Genomic DNA, 22,202 nt, shown 5'->3' on the forward strand with positions numbered 1-22,202 from the left:
AATTTATAGTGATTGTAAAACACAAAGTTTAAGCAATACAAAACCATTTGGCATAGTGGAGGGTGCCATGGTCCTACTTGGTAGCAATGCATGCCATTGTCAATACTTTGGAGAATCTCCTGTCAAACCTTTTTCTTTTCTTTTTTTTTTTTAGTGTTTATTTATTTTTACTTGTTGACAGTTTGCTTTATTTATTTATGGCTGTGTTGGGTCTTCGTTTCTGTGCGAGGGCTTTCTCTAGTTGTGGCAAGCGGGGGCCACTCTTCATCGCGGTGCACGGGCCTCTCACTATCGCGGACTCTCTTGTTGGCGGAGCACAGGCTCCAGACACGCAGGCTCAGTAATTGTGGCTCACGGGCCCAGATGCTCCGCGGCATGTGGGATCTTCCCAGACCAGGGCTCGAACCCATGTCCCCTGCATTGGCAGGCAGATTCTCAACCACTGAGCCACCAGGGAAGCCCAAACCTTTTTCTTATAGGTTGGATATTAAAATACTTTGTTTTGCTGTTTTATTTTTTATTGAGGTGGCGTATACCACTTGCATACAAGTCGTGTACAAAAGTGTACAGCTCCACGGCTTTTTGAAAAGTGAACATCTATGAGTCACCAGCTCCAGGAAAGGAAGCGGAGCATCCTCAGCAACGCTCCCCAGCCCCTAGGCCACTCCTCTCTCTCCCCCAAGGATGACTGATGATGGAGGATTGCTCTCCTGATTCTCACTTCCTCTGTTTTTCCTCTGGACTGTTCAACCAGGAGATAACGGGTGCTTTTCAGAGGTTATAGGAAGTCCCAGAAATTTTACTCAAAGTTGTATATTTCTAAGTGGAAGGTCCACTGATCTTGTCAGTTTTCCAGAAGGGTCTGTGAGCCAAGAAGGGGCCTTTCGGAAATTAAAAAGAAAAAAATTGTTCGGACGCTCCCTGGTGGTCCAGGGGTTAGGACTCGGCGCTTTCACTGCCATGGCCCGGGTTCCATCCCTGGTCAGGGAACTAAGATCCCACAAGCCACGTGGCGTGGCCAAAATATAAATAAATTAAATTAAATTAAAAAAAAATTGTTTCTCACAAGCAATCACCCAGGACCATTTATTTCATCATCTTTGTTACCTTGTTCAGCTCATGCTTAAGACCCCATTCCCCACCCTCCAAACCCAGTGTCTTGCTTTGCTTTTTAAAAATCTATGTCTACAAAAAGGAATGAAATTGAGTTATTTGTAATGAGGTGGATGGACCTAGAGTCCGTCATACAGAGCAAAGTAAGAGAGAAAGAGGAAAACAAATACCGTATGCTAACACACATATATGGAATCTAAAAAACTGGTACTGATGAACCTAGTGGCAGGGGAGGAATAAAGATGCCGACATAGGGAACGGACTTGAGGACACAGTGGGGGAAGGGGAAGCTGGGATGAAGTGAGAGAGTAGCATTGACATATATACACTACCAAATGTAAAATGGATGGCTAGTGGGAAGCAGCTGCATAGCACAGGGAGATCAGCTCAGTGCTTTGTGTCCACCTAGAGGGGTGGGATAGGGAGGGTGGGAGGGAGGCTCAAGAGGGAGGGGATATGGGGATACATGTATACATATAGCTGATTCACTTCGTTGTAGAAACTAATACAAAATTGTAAAGTAATTATACTTCAATAAAGATATTACAGGGACTTCCCTGGTGGCACGGTGGTTAAGAATCCGCCTGCCAATGCAGGGGACACGGGTTCGAGCCCTGGTCCGGGAAGATCCCACATGCCACGGAGCAACTAAGCCCATGCACCACAACTACTGAGCCTGTGCTCTAGAGCCCGTGAGCCACAACTACTAAGCCCGCGAGCCACAACTACTGAAGCCCTCACGCCTAGAGCCCGTGCTCCACAACAAAAGAAGCCACCACAATGAGAAGCCCGCGTACCACAACGAAGAGTAGCCCCCGCTCGCCACAACTAGAGAAAGTCCGAACACAGCAACGAAGACCAAACACAGCCAAAATTCCAAAATTCAATAAATAAAAATTTTTAAAAAAGACATTACAGAAAAAGAATAGAAATTGTGCATGAAAAAAATATATGTCTGAAAAAAATAGATGTCTATTTTTGTGGCAAAATATACATAACAAAACATTTACCATCTAAACTATTTTTAACCGTGCAGTTCAGTGCCATTAAGTACATTCACATCGTTGTGCAACGATCTCCACCATCCATCTCCAGAACTCTTTTCATCTTCCCAAAGTGAAACTCTGTCCCCATGAAACACTGACATCATCACTCCCACACCCAGCCGCTGGCAACTGCCATTCTATTTTCCGTCTCTGAATTCAACTACTCTAGGGACCTCATATAAGTGGAATCGTGCAGTATTTGTCTTTTTATGGCTGGCTTATTTCACTTAGCATAATATACTCAAGATTCATCCACATTGTAGCATGTGGCAGAATTTCCTTACTTAAAGACTGAATACTGTTCCACTGTTTGCATGCACCACGTTTTATTTATCCATTCATCCATCAGTGGACACTTGGTTGCTTCCACCTTTTGGCTATTATCAATCATGCTGGTTATACAAACATCTTCAAGTCCCAGCTTTCAATCTGGGGGGTATATACCTAGAAGTACAACTGCTGGGTCATACAGTAGTTCTGTTTTCAGTATTTTGAGGAATAGCCAGTGTTTTTTCCGGGGCAGTTGCACCAATTTACATTCCCACCAACCAGTTTTTCCATGTCCTCACCAACAACTGTTATTTTCTGATTTTTTTTTTTTAATAGTAGCCATCCTAATGGCTGTGAGTGGTTCTCTCTTTATTTTTTGGAAGTGAGGTGAGTGGCCTTTTTGACAGGAGCATTTATATATTTCAGGCTCTGGTTGTGCAACCTGGAATGGCTTAACTCTTGAAAAACCTTTCGCAGCTGATAAGAGAGCTATCATTAGCCCATGACTTAGAAAGGTTAAGAACTTGCCACAGTCATAGGTGAACTGCAGAGCCAGAAACGGAACCCATGGTCTTATCTCTTCTTCATTTCACTCAGCACTGTGCCCGCCTTTAGGCACAGAGAAGGCCAGCCCCTGCCACCAAAGGTCACGTAGCTGATGGTGACAGAGCAATCTCAGCATCAAATGCTCAGCGAACAGGAGGGTGAGCGATGCCGTAAGCGCTGACTCTGGGGACCCAGCTCCGTGCCCCGACACCGACATTTCTGCAGGAAACAACTAAGGTGTCATCACTTATACATCTGCTAGCCACCCTATGAGATAAAGGCTGTGGAGCTTCTTAACCTGAACATCTGGGGATGGCCTTCTGGGGTCCTGAAATCCAAAAATGTGTGCCTGTTGGGTACGTTTTTCAAAGAAGAGCCTGTCTCGTTGCTCTCATTAGATTTCAAAGGAATCTGTGACCCGGGGAAGACTAAATAAATATATTAGTCTTAGGGTGTCCCCAGCTCCATGATCGCTGTCAAAATATTACAACATGAACAGTCCCTGGGGTCTTGGCAAAAATTATCCCATGAAAGTAAGCTCTAAGGAGGAAGGTGGCTCCAGGCTTGGGCTTGGGGACCTGTCAGATTCTGGATGGTCAGTGGAAATCTTGACGCCTCTGTTGTAGTTTCTCTCCTCTCTCCCTGGCTGTGCCTTCTCTATCTGGCCGGCTTCTCCTCTCTTCTCCAACGTCTGCAATTGGTGGGTCTCAGAACTTAGTCCTCAGACCTTGTCCTCTCCGTACTCTCCCCCAGGAGAGCTGTCATCTGATACTGGCTGCACCCTGACGACGCCCGGATTTCTATCTGCAGCTCAAACGTCTCTGCAGGCTCATAGCCAAGCAACTACCTTTTCTTTTTTTTTCTTTTTCTTTTTTTTTTTTTTTTTTGCCACGCCGTGGATCATGCGAGATCTTAGTTCCCTGACCAGGGATCGAACCCACGTCCCCTGAAGTGGAAGCACGGAGTCTTAACCACTGGGCCGCCAGGGAAGCCCTGCAACTACCCTCTTGATAGCTCCACGTGGTCAGCCTCCAGGCACTGGGAACTTCCCCAAGCTTTCCATTTCACGCAGCCCTCCACCTCCAAGCCTGCTCCCTTACCCGCCTTGGCCACCAGTGCCACCACCACTACCCACCACCCAACAGGTGTTTGGGCCAAACACCCAGAAGTATCCTTTCTCTTCCTCAGAGAAGGATGGAATCCAGTCTTGCTGGCAAGTTCTCTGGATTCTGGAAGATCTGGAGCCAATCCACTCCATAGCTCTTCCCCGCTTAACACCTTTGAACTTACTCTTTCCTCTCCTGGTGCTTTGTTTCCTTTTTGTTTCCTTTTCATCACTCGGGTCCCAGTTCATATGTTCCCTTCTCAGGGAGTCCATCCCTGACCACGTAACCTAAAGCCACTTCCCTCCCCTGCCCCAACTCTGGTGACTCTGTCCTATGACCCTGGTTTATTCCCTGTAGCAGGTGTTCCTGGCTAAAATGATTCTGTTCATCTGTTTCTTTGCTTACTGTGAGGACTTGCCACTACAGCTGTGGCTTTCAATGGTTTTTTACACAACCCACAGCAAGATACAAATTTCACATGTGACCCAGTGATCCAGGTGTTATGGCTGCATCACAAAGTACCCCCAAGTTTACTGGCTTTAAACAAAAGCTTTAAACAAAGGCATCGATGTTGCTCACAGTTTGGGCCGGGCTTGATGGGAACAGTTCTCTCTCTCCTCCTCTTGGTGTCAGCTGGGACGGCTCAAAGCCTGGGGGCCGGAATCATCTCAATGTTCACTCACTTCTCTGGTGGTTGATGCTGGTTTCAGCTGGGACCTTATCTGGGAGACTCCTCACGTGGCTTGGGCTTCCTCACAACATAGCAGCTGGGCTCACAGAGAGTATCCTGGAATTGAGAAAGAGGGAGAGAGCGAGCTAGCACCAGGCAAAAGATATATTATAGTTTCTGACTTAGACTTGGAATTCACACGGCGTCCCTCCTGCCACATTCTGTTTGTTGCACAAATCCTGCTCAAGTTCAAGAGAAGAATTGGAGTCTGTCTCTTGATAAGGACTGGCAAAATTGGAACTATTTCTGTAGCCATTTTTTGGGAAAATACAATCTTCCACACCCAGTAGACAAATGGGGGGAGTTTCCCAAAACAATACTTAGCTTTCTGTACACAATGCACTGATTTTTTTTTTCATTGTATTTTGTTGAAAATGCTGGTCATGACCCGCTTATTTTTTCACCTCTTTTTTTTTTTTTTTGCGCTACGCGGGCCTCTCACTGTTGTGGCCTCTCCCGTTGCGGAGCACAGGCTCCGGACGCGCAGGCTCAGCGGCCATGGCTCACGGGCCCAGGCGCTCCGCGGCATGTGGGATCTTCCCGGACCGGGGCACGAACCCGCGTCCCCCGCATCGGCAGGCGGACTCTCAACCACTGCGCCACCAGGGAAGCCCTCTTCACCTCCTTTGAGGGACATGTCACAAAAGTGAACAGTTTGTCTTTCCTCAACCGTAACCCCGCACACAGCATGGTGTTCGGTGAGTATCAAACACCTCACCCACTAGCCTTCTACGTATTTTTTATTTAACACCTATAAAGCACGTACTGAATACCAGGCACTGACCTCATTCAACTCTCACACCAACTCTGAAGTAGACACTATGATGATCCTCATTTAACTGAGGAGGAAAGTGAAGCACAGAAGGATGAAGCAATTTGCTCGGGGTAACACAGCTAGTAAGTGGAAAATCTGGGATTGAAACGCAATAAATCTCGATGCAGACTCCATTTTGCTACGCAGCCTCTTATAGAATTTACTTATTTATGATGTTTATTGTGAGTGTCCCACACACACACCGCTGAACCTCAGCTCCACGAGAAGTAGTTCTTGGCTTCGCCCCTAGAACAGCGCGTTGCTCGCAGCAGGCACTGGACCCGGAAAGAAACAGCTTGAAGATCTTGCAGCCGCTTTCCAGCCTGCGCAGGCGCATCAGGCAGGACGCCGGAGGCACCCCCACGCTCCCTACGCAGACTGGCCATCGCCAATGGTTGACAGAGGAGCCGGCGCAGGCGCACTAGTCCGACTAGACGCGGCCTCCCTCATTGGCTGATGACTGACGTGGGCTAAACCCAATGGAAACGGGCCTCTCCGGGAAGGGGGCGGGGCCCAGCGGGCAGTTAAATTTGCGCGGGATTGGTCCTAGTGTAGTCATGGCGGCCTTCCGCGACATGGAGGAGGTGAGCCAGGGGCTGCTGAGCCTACTGGGTGCCAACCGCGCCGAGGCGCAGCAACGGCGGCTGCTGAGGCGCCACGAGCAGGTGGTGGAGCGGCTGCTGGAGACGCAAGACGGTGCCGAACAGCGGCTGCGAGGTGAAGGCCGGGGCGGGGGGCGGCGGGCAGCCGGGCCCGAGTGGTGGTGGTGGTGACCAGGCCGGCCTCAAACCTCCTCCCTTCTGGGCGCCCCATCCGCTACCGTATTTCCGCGTGCGACCGGCGGATGAGCATTGTCCCCTCTGAGCCTCGGTTTCCCCACCCATGAAATGGGCTTCAGGACAGCAGCCACCTCCCAGGGGTTTAGTGGTGAATGTAGGAGGTCTGACGCGCTGTGAGCAGGAGCTGGGACTCAGGGTTTGAATTGGGGCTCAGGTGTCAAAGCGTCGGGTTTGAATCCCAGCACCGCCACTTCCCAGCTGTGAGATTTGAGGTGACTTACTTAACCTTGCAATGCCTCTGTTTCCCATAAAATGGTTGTAATAATAAATAGTCCGCATCTTCCTGCTGAGATTGTTCCCATGTCTTACTGAGCACCTGCTGGGTCCAGGCATAGTGCCAGTCATGGGGTGACAGCCGGGAACAAAGCAAACAAAATCCCTGGGGTGGGGGTAGAGCTAATATTCTAGTGGGGTGAGGCAGAGGATAAACAAGAAAAATGGATTTGTCAGGAGGTGATGGGCTAAGGATTTCAGCTGTTAACTCATGAACCCTCTTGTCCCAGTCCAGTGCTTCCCTCTCAAGCCTCAGTTTCCTCATCTGTGAAATGGGGTTGCTGATAGCACCCCTTGATGGATCAAAGTGAGATTCATGGAGATGATGCTTGCACAGGAGTTGCCCTTGTTGCGGCTTTTCTCAGCATCAGGGTTTTTTTGTTTTTGTCTTTTAAAGGCTTCAGACTTTTTTTATTGTGGTAAAATTGACATAACCTAAGATTTACCATTTTACCTATTTTCAAGTGTCCGGTTCAGTGGCATTAAGTACATTCACGTTGTTGTGTGACCATCACCACCATCATCTCCAGTATTCCATGGTATGGATACACCACATTTTGTTTATCCATTCATCCGTCACTGGACACTTGGGACACTTCCACCCCTTGGCTATTGTGAATAATGCTGCTATGAGCATGAGTGTACAAATAATCTCTTTGAGTCCCTGCTTTCAATTCTTTTTTGTATTTTCCCAGAAGTGGAAATGCTGGATCAGATGGTAATTTGATATTTAATTTTTCTGAGGGGCTGTCATCTAGTTTTCCACTGTGGTTTCAGTGCCAGGGATTTGTAATGCCTTTTGACAATGACACTTTATGAGGGGGTGCCGTTTGGGTTGAGACTTGAATGATCTGGGAGCTAGCCATGGGATGGCTCCGGGAAGAGTGTTCCTGGCAGAGGGGACTGTCAATGCAAAGGTCATGAGGTGAGAATGAGCTGGAGACCCAAGAGAAAGAGGTAGAAGATGAGGTCATCAGGGGCCAGACTTGCCAGCCTGTGAGCCCCCGGGAGGAGTTTGGATGTTAGGCTAAGCACAACAGATGTCCTGATCAGGGTCTTCTGCTCTTTTCTCCTTCCTTCTCTCTCCTTTCTTTCCTCCCCTCCCGCTCCATTAACTCCCCTTTCACTGATGGTTGAGGAGAAGCTCCGCATCACCCAACCTGCCTGGGTTTCAGAAGAACGGAGGGATTTGGGGCAGGGAGACAAGAGTCGGTGTTCTAGGGAGCTGGGGTTTCGATCAAAAGGATCCAGTGCAGATGCCAGCTTCAGAGCTAAGTGTGTGGACAAGCCACTGGACCTTGGGCTTCCGCTCATCGCCTCTCAAATCGGGGGAGGGGTTCAGCCACCCTCAGGGAGTGGTGAGAGTTCAGTGAGTTGGGGCCCCGTGGTCACCTGTGGCACTTAGCACACATTCGGGTAACGACAGCTTATAATGAACGTCCATGGGGAAGAGATCATCCCAGGAGACTCGGTTGTTGTTAGGAGGGTGAGTGGAGAAGGGGCGGGAAGGCTGCAAAAGAGAGCCAGACCCTCAGCTCTCCTAACAGGAAGTCAGCAGGCACCGTCTAACACAGACAGATCAAGAAATAGCAGCATAAGCAAATTATTTAGAAATATGAAGGTCGATGCCAGAGAAAACAGTGAAGAGTTTAACTGGCTGCTTCAGAGGGTTGGAGAGGCTTAGAGAGGGTTATATATGTGTGTGTGTGTGTTTAAATTTTCACAACCATAGACATGTGGTGCTTTGATTAAAAATTAACTTAATATAAGTTTATAAACACTTAAACACTGGCCCTTTAAGAAGCATTTTCATCCGTGCCTTCTCTGAGTTGGCAGGTTTCTCTGACTCTGTGGGAAGGAACACAGTAACCTTCTTAGGGTGTTTCTGATCTTTTTGGATGTTTTGTTCAAAATGTGTTTATTCTGAGTAGGTGTTGGCGATGTACGGTGATTTTAAGATGCAATCTGTGCTTTGAAGAAGAGAGACTTGGGAATAAATAGTCCAGTGTGATAAGGGCTGTCCTGGGAGCACAGTCTCGCCTTAGGAGGGAGAAGAGAGTGTCCAGCCGCCTGAGTCAGGCGTTATCCAGAAGGCCTTAATGCTGGGAATGATGCGCCAGTGGGCAGGGACACAGGGGTACAGGTCCCTGGAAGACCGGCAGGCAGGGGCCCAGGACTGAAAAAACATGGCGTGTCTGCACGATGATGAGGCATCTTTGCAGCCAGAGCAAAGGGAAAAGCACATGGTGGGGCAAAAAGCAGGGAGAGAGGAGGTTGGCAGGGATGCCGAAGGTGCCCAAAAAGACCTGGACGTTATCCTGGAGACTCTGGGGAGCCACGGGAGGTCTTTGATCAGGGGAGCGACTTCACATTTGGCCTCTGACGCCGCTGCTCTGAAGGCAGAGAGCAGAAAGGATTGGCAACGGGAGAGACCAAAGCAGGACACGGCCGGGAGGTTTTTGGGGTGGTCCTGGAGGCATGAAGGACCAGCACGCAGAAGAAGGGGTCCTGCCAGACGGGATGGCTAACTGGATCCAGAAAGTGAGTCCCAGGCTTGTTGCTTGGACAATGGGGTCGAGAGTGACGTCCTAAATTAAGACTAGGTGTGCAAACAAGGACCAGGCTTTATTACTTTGGATGGATTCAAGTGTGATTTCGGTGAAATGGAAGCACGTGTGCCAGGTCCAGGTGGGACTCTCAGGCGGGCATTTGCAAATAGAACGATGGGTCAGGGAGCTAGAGATGGAAGTGGGAACGTGGCCATAGATGGGAGCATTGAGGCTGCCCTCTGCTCCGGGGCTCTCCTGGGGAGCCCGAGATGAGGAACGCAGACTTCTCCCTGCCCTGCAGAGGTCCTCACTGCGGAGAAGGAGGTGGCCCAGAGCCTCCTCAACGCGAAGGAGCAGGCACACCAGGGCGGCGCCGAGTTGCAGCAGCTTGAAGCCGAGCTTCAGAGGGCCAGCGAGGAGGACGCCCGTCTGAAGGCCAGCCTCCTATATCCTTTCCTGTGTGTGCAGGACAGCCGGGCCCCAGCCTCACCCAGGATGCCCTTGTTCACTCTAGAGAGCACACCTGGAGCCAGCAGCCCCGGGCCCGACGGGGTTGGTGTGAGCACGTGGGCAGCCCTCCCTCCAAAGCCAGGAGTCCTTAACTGCCTGTGTACTCAGCTCAGCAGAGAGCTGGAGGAGCTCAAGGAGATCGAGACTGATCTTGAAAGACAAGAGAGGGAGGTTGACGAAGACACGACAGTCACCATCCCTTCAGCCGTGTAGGTCCACAGACGCGGTGTGAGTGTGTGTGTGTGTGTGTGTGCGCGCGTGTGTGCGTGCACGCAGCCCACAGCTCTTTGTTGGAGTCGACGCTGGAGTAACTTCTCTCTCTCTGTCTCTCTCTCTCTCTCTCTCTCTCCCCCCCTCTCTCCCTCTCTCTCTCTCTCTCTCCCTCTCCCTCTCTCTCTCTCCCTCTCCCTCTCCCTCCCTCCCTCCCCCCCCCCGCCCCCGTTTTGTCTTCTCACACAGGTATGTGGCTCAACTTTATCGCCGAATTAGTAAAATTGAGTGGGATTATGAATGTGAGCCGGGGATGATCAAAGGCAGTATCCTTTGTGGTGAAAGTGGAACCCTGTGCACTGTTGGTGGGAATCTTAAACGGTGCAGACACTATGGTAGATCCTAAAAAATCCAGAATAAACACATAACCCAGCAGGTCGGCTTCTGGGGATACACACGAAGGAATTGAAAGCAGGGACTTGAGCAGATGTTTGTACATCCATGTTCACAGCAGCACTGTTCACAAAAGCCAAAAGGTGGGAGCAACCCAAGTGTCCGTCTGCAGATGACCAGATAAACAAAATGTGGTCCATCCATACGGTGGAATATTATTCAGCCTTAAAAAGGAAAGACTTTCTGGCACATGCTACAACATGGATGAACCTGGAACATAATCTGCTGGTTGAAATAGACCAAACACAAAAAGTCAGTACTGTGGACTTCCCTGGTGGCACAGTGGTTGAGAGTCCGCCTGCCGATGCAGGGGACACGGGTTCGTGCCCCGGTCCGGGAAGATCCCACATGCCGCAGAGCGGCTGTGCCCGTGAGCCATGGCTGCTGAGCCTGCTCGTCCGGAGCCTGTTGCTCCGCAACGGGAGAGGCCACAACAGTGAGAGGCCCACGTACCGCAAAAAAAAAAAAAGTACTGTATGATACCACCTACATGAGGTCCCTAGAGGAGTCAGATTCATGGAAACAGAACGTAGGAGGGGGATTATGATGGGAGGGGGAGTCAGTGTTTAATGGAGACAGAGCTTTGGTTTTGCAAGATGAAAAGAGTTCTGGAGATGGTAATGATAGTTGCACAACAACATGAATGTGCTTAATGCCACTGAACTGGGCACTTTCAAATGTTTAAGGTGGTAAATATAATGTTACATGTATTTTACCACAATTTTAAAAAAGACAGTTCATTATCTTAACTTTCTGTTCATGAAAATGTCTTTCAGTCTCCAATTATCTTAATAATAACAATTTAAAGGCAGTGTCCTTTCGTCGTGGGGGGAGAGGGAGGGCCATGTGTGCTGGGTTTCCCTTACATCTGCACCCTCAGTCCATCATGGCCCCAGCGTTGCTCAGCCCATCCACCTGGACAGCACCCAGCTCTCCAAGAAATTCATCAGCGACTATCTCTGGAGCTTGGTGGACACAGAGTGGTAGCCAGGAGCCTCTGGGACTGCATCGTACAGTCCCACACAGTGGGAATCAGCCCGTGGTGGGTGGTCAGTGCCTCAGTGGTGAGATCAGCTTAAAATTAAATGTTTATACATAAATGAGTTTCTTACTGGATTTCTTCCCCCGTTCCCCCGTCTTGACTTTGGCCTCAAATGCTGGACTAGGTAACCAAAGAAAATGGACTTAACTGTGCCAGGCCTGTGACTTCACGTCTGTGACAACACATACAAATGACACCGTAGTATCCGATGACAAATTCCAGGTCTTCGTCATCTGTGATTCAGGTTTGGCCCTTTTTTATCCGTTCGTTCTGAGTGCCACTGTGTGTCTGAGCTGTGCTGGGAACCCAAGGCGAGATGAAGGATCCCTTGAGCCAGTGGAGGAGTCAAAAGTGATCAGATGACACCCTCGAGCTAGAGAGCATCCAGAGTGCTTCCGGACCCTGGCCAGGGAGGGGGCCTGCCCCAGGGGATGGCGGTGGCATTTTTGCTGGGACTGGAAAGGATGAGTCAGTCATGAAGAGATTACATTATAGGATGTATAGGGGCCCATCGCTGGCTCCAGGGTGGGCTGTGTGTCAGAGACCACTGTTTGCCTCCCTGATATTTGTTCTCCCCTCCCCCCTTGGTAAGGAAATCCTTTTAGCTGCCCAGTCAAAACACAGCTTTTCCCAGCCTCCCTTGCAGTTAAGTTCAGGACAGTGAAATGTAAAAAGAAGTGTTGTGTGTGACTTCTTAAAAGGCAAGGTAGTATACCCTTTCCCCCTCTGCTCTGTTTTTCGGAACTTGAGTGTGATGGCTGGAGCCCTAGCAGCTGTATTGCCACACTTAAGGAGGGGTGCAATCCTCTAGGGATGATAGGAACCTGGTTCCCTGATGATGGTGTAGCTGGGTGTCAATGCTGGACTTCCTTGCGGGTAGGGGCTAAACTATTATGTGTGCCTTTGTTATTTTAGTTTTTCTATCACAAACACCCTAACTGATTCAGCATGCAACCAAGGCCTGGGCCAGCCGATTGATTTCTTCACCTAACCCCCATCCTCAGTGACTGAGGGACTACTAAGAGTGGGAAGCCTGTGGCCAGCCTGCCTGCCTGTGTGAGGGGAGAGAGTGAGAAGTAGGGTCCCTTCGATATCAAGTGCCTCTTGGATACAGCTTTTCCTGAAGCCAGTAGATTTGGTAGTTACATGAGCCTCTGGGTGTTGGGTTTTGTGCACCTCTGTACCATTTACAGTGAGTACAGTTTGTATTTCTTGATCAGAGAGGGACATGCTAAGCAGAGGGAGCAGTAAGTTCTAGCAGCTCCTGAGTACATCAAGTGGGCACTAAAAATAGTCCGTTCCGGTGTCTCTCAGAGGCCTTAGAGCAAGGGATCCTGCCTGTCGGGCTCCAGGAGATAGACCCAAAAAAGGGGTTGTTAGTCTCCCTGAAATGTAAGCAGCCCCAGTCCATCTGGCTCACAAAGAAAGATTCCCAGAAGAACTTCAGAGGCCGAGGGCCTGGCTTTACATATTCAAGGAAATGTTCACATAAGCCCTCCTGGGCTGTTTCCATTTTCAAGGCTGGCAGAGTTTTTTATGATGTGAAAAAGAAGCAGAGCCCTTTATTTGTACCCTCGGCCTCCAAAGGGCAAAAGACTTGATCTAGACCAGGGTTTTCCTGCCTCAGCCTTCACGACGTTTGGGCTAGGTCACTGCCTCTGGTGGGGGCTGTCCTGGACATCACAGGATATCTGGCAGCATCCCTGGCCTCCACCCACTAGATGGGAGGAGCACACCCCTGTCGCAAAAACCCTGCGGTGGGGGGGGCAGGCACACTCAGGGCTGCCGCCCCCCTGCCTTGCAGCCTCAGCCAGGAACCAGTCTTCTGCCAAGGTCAGCTGACTAGCTGCTGTCACCTTGGTGGCTGTTCCTGCTGACACAGCCGGCCTCCACCTGCTCCCCTGCAGGAGTGCTCCCCGCCCCGAGTAGACCCGGCCTAGCTGAGGGTCCCAGGGCGGGCAGAGAGGCATACTGCTCTCTAGTTCAAACAGATTTGCAGGTGCAGAGTCCCTGGGAGAGAAAGCCAGTGTTGAGGGGCGGGTGCAGTTACAGACGCAGGCTTCTCTGTACCCCGGGCCCAGGGCCTGAAACCCCCATGGGCCTGCTCCCCAGCCCCTGAGCAGTGGCCTCGCTTTGTTCTGGGAGGGGCCCTGGAGGCATTGCCTGCCCAGAACTCAGTTTCCCCAAGAAGAAGAAGGTGGCTCCAGGGAGGCAGCATGGACCTAGGCTTAGAGGGGCCCCGTCGCCTCAGGCCTCCCCCGCAACCAGCCCAAGGAGTGAGCAAGTGCGTGAGGAACGCAGCCCAGTGGGGCCCGGCGGGCGCATTCAGGGAGGTGCCTGAGCTCACAGGGGCCGCGAGAGGCCCTGGCCCTCCACATGCCTGGGCCCTGACTCACTGCCCGGCGCTGGCTGGACGCCCGGACAGCCTCGGCCCGCGGCCTCCAGCCTGCACACCCACTCCCGCCCCTGCCTGCTCTCCCTCTGACAGCCGGCCCATGGGCAGCCAGCAACCAGCTCTCTCGGCCGGGCCTGTTGGAGTGCATGCAGGATCGGAGTCCCCCTGACCAGGCAGTGAGTGGGGAACCGAGGCCTTGCGCCTGCAGAGGTGAGACTTGACCCCTCACCCCCAGCCCGTTCCTCCTGCACCCCTCAGGCCAACACCGTCCCACGCCGGTGAGGAGTATCCGTTTTACAGGTGGGGAATCCGAGGCACAGCTTGGTCCAGTCGGTTGCCCGAAGTCACAGGACAGTGACACCCTGGGAGGCTGAATTCGGCAGTGGGGCCCTGGGGTCCATGGAGGAGCATCTTGGCTTTTCAGATGAGAAATGGCCTCCAAGGCATCTGCCCCTTGTCCGACGTCACCCAGGTAGAAAGAGACCAAGGACTGGAACTCAGGCCTGTACTGGGTGGAGCCCTGCTGGGCGACGGAGCAGGGTAAAGTTCTAGACGCTTAGTGATCAGTGGTTGCCGGTCAAACATCCACACACCTGGCCAACCTGTCTTATAATTGGTGTTTCTGGGGAAAATAGCCAAACCCCTCACACTGGACCTCTGGCAAGCTTGGTGGGCCGAGGCTGGTGAGAGGCCGGGAGGACTGGTCACAGGGCATCAGCACAGACACGGCAGTGCATGGACCATCCTCGGGGAGGCTCCAGGACCTCCTGGCGGCTCCCCGACTGGCTCAGAAGTGTGCACTGGGCATCTGTGACCTGCCAGGCCCCCCTTCAGGGAGCCACACTCCAGTGGAGGCCACGAGCAGGTGCCGTGTGCTGGCTCCCAGTGCCCTACGGGTGGTGAAACTGAGGCACAGAGAGGGCAGGCTATTCGTGGAAGGTGTCACAGATTATGGAGACAGTGCCTGCAGGAGGCCCCAGGGAGGAAGAGCCGTTTGAGCCCAGATAGACCTGAGCCCTCTGGGGATAAAGGTGTGGAGACAGTGAGCCAGGCAGAGGGAACAGCAAGTGCAAAGATGGGTGTTCAGGGGCAGCAGAGAGGCCGGCATGGAGGGAACATGAGGCCGTGGGGCTGGGCCATGCCAGGCCTGCAGTCCACAGTGAGGCATGGGGAGGATTTGCAGATTCCAGGGGGGCCCCAGAGTTGGGGCTTGGAAAGGGGAGCCTGACATTGGCCTCTTGACACAGGTCATGGTGCAGAGGCCCAGCCGACTAGGGGGCTGGTCTCGCTATGAACCCCCAAGCTCCCCACCTCCATCCCAGGCACAGCGTGGGAGAGGAGGCCTCCGGGGTGAGCAGAGCAGCTGTGCCGGGAGGGTGGAGCCCCTCCACCAAGGGCAGGAATCAGTGCTGAAACCTGAGCTGCCTGGAGGGGAGGCTGGACGGGACCCAGGAGTCCTGGGGGCTATCCCCCCGCATCCCACTCCACTCAGTGGGGTGGGTGATGTGACCAGTGTTCGCTCAAACTCCACCTCTTAGCCGCTCTCTTACCCCTTCATCGTGGAGGGGATTCACTTCCTGGGGGAGAGGAAGGGGTGCTGACCCCCACTGTGGGGGAGGGGCTGGCGTCAGGGACAGGGCTCCCCCTCCCTGCCTCCCCCCTTCCCTCCCCCGGACCTGGGCTCAGCCCCACAGGCTCCAGCCTGACTCACCACAGGCAGCTGTGGTTTCAGATGCCGGTGGGGGCAGGAGGGGGAGGCAGCAGAGGACACGAATTGGGGTGTCAGGCTTGGGGGAGCAGCTTCTTCCCACCACCCAGCCAGTCCTGGCCAGAGCCATTGAGCCCTTGGAGAGGGGGAGCCAGGGTCACGCCTGCCCACACCCTGTCCTTGGGGATGGCAGCTCCGAAGCTCCAGTCTGCCCCCCACCCCTTTGGGCAGGCTGCGCCTACAGACCACCTCCAAGTGGCCTGCTAGCTGCGCTGCATCTCACCTGGGTGACATCCACGCCCTTCCCTAGGGGACCCCTTGTGAGCCCAGAGAGGATCACCAGGCCGCACCCCCTCCACCCCTCGGGCTGCTGGTGGGGAGGGACGTCTGGGTCTCACCAGGAGCTGCGGGAGCTGAGACCGGTGACCCCAGCCTCCCCTTTCCCATCTGTAAAATGGGCTCTGGGCCTGCCCTCCCTCCCCGCCCCTTGGGCAGCCACCGAGGGGAGCAGACAGTTAATCCCCAAGAAGTGTTTGCTCTTATTTTTCCTGAGGCTCTAGTCCTGCGTGTCTGTGTCGTACTCAATGCCACGGTGGGGACGCCCGAGGGAGGATTTCAGCAACTACTCACTGCCTTAATGGAAAACTGCCCAGGCCAGGGACCAGAAAGTTCCATCACCTCCAGCCTCTCCCAGGCACTTCCTCTGCTCAGGGACACCTGAGTCCTGCCCACCCTCCCTTCACAGCACCCTCTGCCACCTCCCGGCCCCTCCCACAGGCCCAGCCATTCGAGCTCATTTGTCCCATTTGCCACGCGGCTGAGCATGGAGTCAGTCAATCAACCAATTATCGACCGCCTGCCTGCAGGCCCCGGACGCTTCCTGTGCGGTCCGCTCAGCTTTCGCCCCCAGAGGCATTTTGGAACCTTCCCAAGACAAAAGGCGGAAGGAAGGAAGGAAGTGCCACCCTGTGGACAGAGAAGAGATAACAGTCCCTGCGGCTCCTGGCGCTTCTCTCCACCACCACGCCGGCCACCCGTGGAGCCCGGGAGGTAGGGATCAGCATCGGCCCCGTTTTCGGTTGGGGAAACTGAGACTCTGATGGGTCCCAGGTCACCCAGCTCAACCCAGGCCGCCTGGCCCAGTCTGCGCTCTTTCCCACCTGCTGCCCTGACACTCTGGGTCCCCTGCCTCTGGGCCCATTCCTGCAGGGAACCCAGTTTCCCAGGTCCTGCTGGGTTCAGCCCATGGGGGCGCTGGCAGGAGGGGGGCCCGGAGGAGGGGAGAGGACGGAGTCTCTCTCGTCTCTCTCTGCCGTGGAGGGGTCTCCTCCCAGGCTCCCACAGCTCCTGGGCTCCAGTAATGCCACCCCTTCTTCTGCTGTTATTTCTAGATGCCTCATTGTCCCCATTTGTGGTTTTTTTGGCTGCGCCTTGCGGCATTTGGGATCTTAGTTCCCCGGCCAGGAATCAAACCTGTGCCCCATGCAGTGGAAGCGTGGAGCCCTAACCACTGGACCACGAGGGAATTCCCTGGGTTTTTGGTTTTGTTTTAATAAATTTATGTTTGGCTGCGTTGGGTCTTGGTTGCTGCCCCCAGGCTTTCTCTAGTTGGGGAGAGCGGGGGCTACTCTTTGTTGCGTTGCGTGGTCTCCTTATTGCAGTGGCTTCTGTTGTTGCGGTGCACAGGCTTTAGGTGCACGGGCTTCAGTAGTTGTGGCTTGCGGGCTCAGTAGTTGTAGGCTTGCGGGCTCTAGAGTGCAGGCTCTGTTGTTGCGGTGCACAGGCTTTAGGTGCACGGGCTTCAGTAGTTGTGGCACGCGGGCTCAGTAGTTGTGGCTTGCGGGCTATAGAGTGCAGGCTCAGTAGTTGTGGCGCACGGGCTTAATTGCTCCGCGGCATGTGGGATCTTCCCGGACCAGGGCTCGAACCCGTGTCCCCCTGCATTGGAAGGCGGATTCTTAGCCACCGCGCCACCAGGGAAGCCCCCGGGTCTTTTAAAAAAAGTATTATTTAGCATTATTTTCAGTTGTGCTCCAATACACATAACGTAAACTTTACCATCTTATCCAAGTTTAAGTGTGTAGTTCATCGGCCTTAAGCACATTCACATTGTTGTGCAACCAGCACCACCAGCCATCCAGCTCTTTGGTCTTGCAAAACTGAAAGCCTATAGCGATTAAACACCAACTCCCCAGACTCTTCGTCCAGCCCCAGGCACCCACCGTCCTACTTTCTGTCTCTAGGAATTTGACTACACTAGGGACTTCATATAAGTGGAGCCATACAGTAGTTACCTTTTTATAACTGGCTGATTTCCCTGTAGCACAATGTCCTCGAGAGTCATGCATGTTGGAGCATGTGTCAGAATATTCTTGCTTTTTCAGGCTGAATAATATTCCATTGTATATATATACATTTTATTTATCTGTTCACCTGCAGATGGACACTTGGGTTGTTTCCACCTTTTGGCTTTTGTGAATAATGCTAAGAACATGGGTGTGCAAATATCTGTTTAAGTCCCTGATTTCAATTCTTCTGTGTATATATACCCAGAAGTAGACTTGCTGGATCACATCATAGTTCTATTTTTATTTTTATTGTTAATTTTTTTGGCCGTGCCTCGCGGCTTGCGGGATCTTAGTTCCCCGACCAGAGATCGAACCCATGCCCCCTACAGTGGAAGCGTGGAGTCTTAACCACTGGACCGCCAGAGAAGTCCCAATAGTTCTATTTTTAATTTAAAAAATTTGAGGTCCTATTTTCAATTTTTTGAGGAGCCGCCATACTGTTTTTCCACTGTGCCTTCACCATTTTACATTCCCACCAACAATGTACGAAGGTTCCAGTTTCTCTACACCCTCGCCAACACTTGTTTTTTGTTTTTCATTACAGCCATCCTAATGGGTGTGAGGTGGCATCTCATTATGATTTGCCCATTTGGTGTGTTATGCTTAGATCCCTGTATTGTTTTTTTCTATCCAGTGACCTGCTGTGTTCCTGACTGTTCCCCAGTTGATGTGCCAGGACTATTTGTGGCTTGACCGTCATGCCCTAAGACAGGGGTCTGAAATGCCCTCAAGGCCCAGACTCAGGTAAAGCTGGGGTGCACAAGAGAATGAGGGTGTAGGGGACTGAGGTGGACTGCAGCCCATGTACCCTGACACCCATGGCCAAATGTTTCCATGATGTAGCCAGATTCACCTGAATTTATGATTATTTGGATTTGTGTTGTGAAATCTCTCGATTTTTTTCCATCTTAGCAACGAATTTAATAGGACTAAATTCAGGAGAATCCTTCCCCGACAACCCCCAAAATAAAAAAAGCCTCCTGCCACTCAGTTCTCTCATTATCCTTTTTAATATTCTTCCAGAATAATCTTGTAAAATATAATTTTTCTATCTGTTTCCTCTTCTAAAATGTCATCTCCTTCAGGGCACAAACTTTTTTTTTTAATATATATAACTTTTTTTTTTCTTGGCCGTGCCACACGGCATATGGGATCTTAGCTCTCCCTGACCAGGGATCGAACCCCCGCCCCTTGCATTGGAAGCGTGGAGTCTTAACCACTGGACCCTCCAGGGAAGTCCCAAGGGCACGGACTCTTATTCACTGCAGTGTCCCACACGCCTAGAACAGGACCTGGCACGCAACAGGTGCCCGTTGTTCATTGAATGAACAAGCAGGAAAATTTAGCAAAACCCCAACTCAGGGAAGCACCCAGCAGAGCTGCTCCCCACCTGAGCACAATATCCCCGAGAGCCTGCAGCCTGCTGGAGATCTGGGGAGATGTTCCCTTTCCAGATCCTTCTCCCGGGGAGTCTAGTCCCTCAACAGATGGAGGGAGCCAGAGAACAGAGGAAGAAAGCACTTCTGGTTTAGCCAAATACTTTAAGAAATTTAATCGATCACAGTAAGACATTCAGGCTATAAAAACATTCTATACAGTGGTTTAAAAAGCGATACCCATCCCGGAAAAGCAACCCATATATACAACACAGACCTGATTCTCCTGAAGAGCGTTGCACGCAGCACGCGCGAATAATCTTTTTGTACAGAAAGACGAGGCGTCTCAGAGACAGTTCCCCCAATGCAGCAACCAGGGTTTGCAAAAATAAATAGATCTTTTTTTATATACATATAAGTGATAAATGTTTCAACAAATATACAAAGTGCAAACATAACAAAAAGCTCCCATTGTCTGCCCCGGGATCTATTTACATGCTTCAGAAAGAGAAAAGGCATTCACAGCCTCCTGCAGGGCCGCCATGTTCTGTGGTTGTACAGCAGACAGTCCCCTCAGAGAGTCTCCGTGGGAGGCACCCCCCCACCCCCACTCTGTGGTCACAAATGCAATATGTGTGTCAATTTCAGAAAGCGTTCTTGTTTCATAAGTCCCGCGAAATGCTCGAGGCCAGGAGCATATCCTACAGGGCGGACCTGCCATGCACGTTTCAGATGGACCCCCCCGCCAACCATGACCAGCTTATTGGGGAAATGAACGGCTCGGGGGGCATCTGCACAGAAGTGGAAACACTAGCCAGATAGTCTCGATCTTGATCTTGGCTTTGAAGTTGTGATCAGGCCGACCCTTTCCTCCTCACGCACGTCTCCCTACGTGCTGGGAGAGGGGCCGGGTCCGCACCATCACCGACCTGGACTCTCTCCAGCCAGAACAGAACCAGAACGGAAAGCAGTGCAAAATAATAATAGACTGTCGACTTTACACAGTGTACAACTAAACTGAAAAAGTGCAAGGGGCAGGGCTGGGGTCCAGACACCCACACCCAGAGGGACACAGTTAGAGGTCGGAGCCACCTATCTTCACGCACAAGGCAATGGGGGTCTCAGGCACTTAATACATATTAAGGGTGACGGGTGGCTCAGGTTTTCCCTGGGGATGGCCGGATTTTGGTGAATGAATAGGGCTCAGCGGGTGCCACCCCCAGAAGGCTGGATCCAGCCATCACCAGGGGCCCTTCCCCAGCATAAGGGGAGGGCAAACCCAGCTTGGAAAACCCTAGTTTGATCCTAACCTGTGGGTGGCAGAGCAAAGGCCAACACTGGCCATCCCATCAGCTCGGCAGGCAGAGGTAAACACGTCCAGTCCTGAGTGTGAGGCTCGAGCTGGAGGGCACGTGAAGCAGCAGCTACCCGGGCCCCTGTTGGTAGCAACTGCTCTGGTGCGTTCAAAGCCACTAGCTTTCCCGCTCCGTGTCCCTCCGTCCATCATTCCCTTGGGGGAAGAGCACGTCAAGGAGGAGAGAAGCTCAGAAACATCCCCCAGCTCGTCCGCCTTCCTCCTCTTTTCTTTTAAGCGTAAAGAAAGAAAGAAAAAATGCAACCCAAACCCGATCCGTGGGCGCTGTCGGAAGCCTGTTCTGCCTCCCAAACAAATAAATATATAAAACAAAGCTTTGGCAGACAAGGCAGACAGGCTCCGGGGCTGCAACCACCAGCACTGCTTTTGGCGCCCGAGGTCTCAGGAAGGGTTTGAGGCAGGTCAAGGGTCCGGGGAGAAAGTGTTCTTCCTGCCAGCGACTGACCAGCGGCAGGTTCCGGGAAGGGATGGGACTCAAGGCAGCAGCTCACGCCACGTCATCCTCTAGGCTGACCATCTGTCTCTGTCAACAAAACGGTAAACGCCGGAAACCATCAGTCCAACATACAGTAAACATGGCTAGAGGCCACCTACGCCTCACTCTCTCCTGGCCCCTCCAGCCAACCAGCCCCCACGCATTGCCCGCTGGACCCACACAGTGGCTTCCCCCGGGGTCTCGGAGCTCTGCTACTTGGTCCCAGCCTGCTCCCTCACAGCCACCAGGGAGCGCCGTGACCACCCAAGTCTGATCGTGTGGCTCCGTGGCTCCCACCTCATTCCGAGGGTGCTGCTCCATCTGCCCTGTCCCCTCCCACCCTCCCCCACTCTCTCCATTCCGGTCACACTGGTGGCCTCCTTGCTCCTCAAACACACCAGGCAGGGTTCCGCCACAGGGCCTTTGCACAGGTGGTGCCTTCTGCACACCATACACTCCCTGCTCAGAGAAGCCTTCCTGCCCACCTAAAGTTGCATCCCCTCCCTCCCAGACCCACAAACCACTCTCCGTCCCCCTTCTGGCTTTCACCCTCGGACCTACGATCCTTTTGCTTATCCTCTGGCCCCGTCCCCACACAGTGAGAATGTCTGCTCTCTGGGGAGGACCTGGCCCTGAGGAGACATGACAGACACACAGACGGACACACGGGCACCAGCGAGGTCCCAAGTGGCGCGGCTCACCGATGGGTAGGTGTAGCCATCCTGGCTGCGGCAGATGTGGACCTCGTCCTCCGTGGTCTTCTGGTACACAGGGTTGTCAAAGTTGATGCTGTTGATGCTCTTAAGCCGCCAGTTCTTCCAGAGGAGGAAGGTCCCGAAGCACAGGAGGATGAGCAGCGCTGCAGGGAGAGGGGAGAGATGTTGCCTTCAGCTGTCAGGCCCTTTCAACTTGGAAAGGGTTTTATTCTGCATTTAAAGCAGTACTTGCCCGTTGTAAAAAAAAAAAAAAAAAATCTATCTATGAGCATAACAAATCTCTAGCTTGAAGACCACTGTGACTGCCT

General features: G+C 52.3%; 2 protein-coding genes across 7 annotated transcripts in view; one reads left to right on the plus strand and one right to left on the minus strand.

Annotated features, from left to right (window-relative positions):
- Window positions 1-5,645: 5,645 nt before the first annotated feature.
- Window positions 5,646-22,048, plus strand: SPC24 (SPC24 component of NDC80 kinetochore complex; the record flags this gene model as incomplete). Of its 5 annotated transcripts, XR_013827437.1 has the most annotated exons (9): window positions 5,646-6,342; window positions 9,588-10,005; window positions 10,256-10,332; window positions 11,340-11,501; window positions 11,626-11,745; window positions 13,990-14,106; window positions 16,471-16,654; window positions 18,587-18,696; window positions 21,951-22,048. XR_013827437.1 is itself a non-coding variant. In XM_079915628.1 (4 exons), exons 1-4 carry the CDS (start codon window positions 6,105-6,107, stop codon window positions 11,444-11,446), a joined length of 840 nt encoding a protein of 279 aa, XP_079771754.1. In that variant the 5' UTR covers window positions 5,648-6,104. The 5 variants fall into 5 exon arrangements, 2 of the variants coding, with proteins under 2 accessions (XP_079771755.1, XP_079771754.1); XR_013827438.1 differs by lacking the exon at window positions 21,951-22,048 and having other exon boundaries at window positions 18,587-18,931; XR_013827439.1 differs by lacking the exons at window positions 13,990-14,106; window positions 21,951-22,048 and having other exon boundaries at window positions 18,587-18,931.
- Window positions 19,490-22,202, minus strand: part of LDLR (low density lipoprotein receptor) — a 35,806-nt gene continuing 33,093 nt past the window's right edge. For both annotated transcript variants that reach the window (XM_079915547.1, XM_079915546.1), the window contains exons 17-18: window positions 21,880-22,037; window positions 19,490-21,226 (exon numbers count right to left, since the gene is read on the minus strand). In XM_079915547.1, coding sequence (XP_079771673.1) covers window positions 21,191-21,226; window positions 21,880-22,037 — 194 coding nt within the window. In that variant the 3' untranslated portion in view covers window positions 19,490-21,190. The remainder of the gene's footprint in view (window positions 21,227-21,879; window positions 22,038-22,202) is intronic.

The sequence above is a fragment of the Stenella coeruleoalba genome (assembly GCF_951394435.1).
Source record: "Stenella coeruleoalba genome assembly, chromosome: 3".
Classification (NCBI taxonomy): Eukaryota; Metazoa; Chordata; class Mammalia; order Artiodactyla; family Delphinidae; genus Stenella; species Stenella coeruleoalba.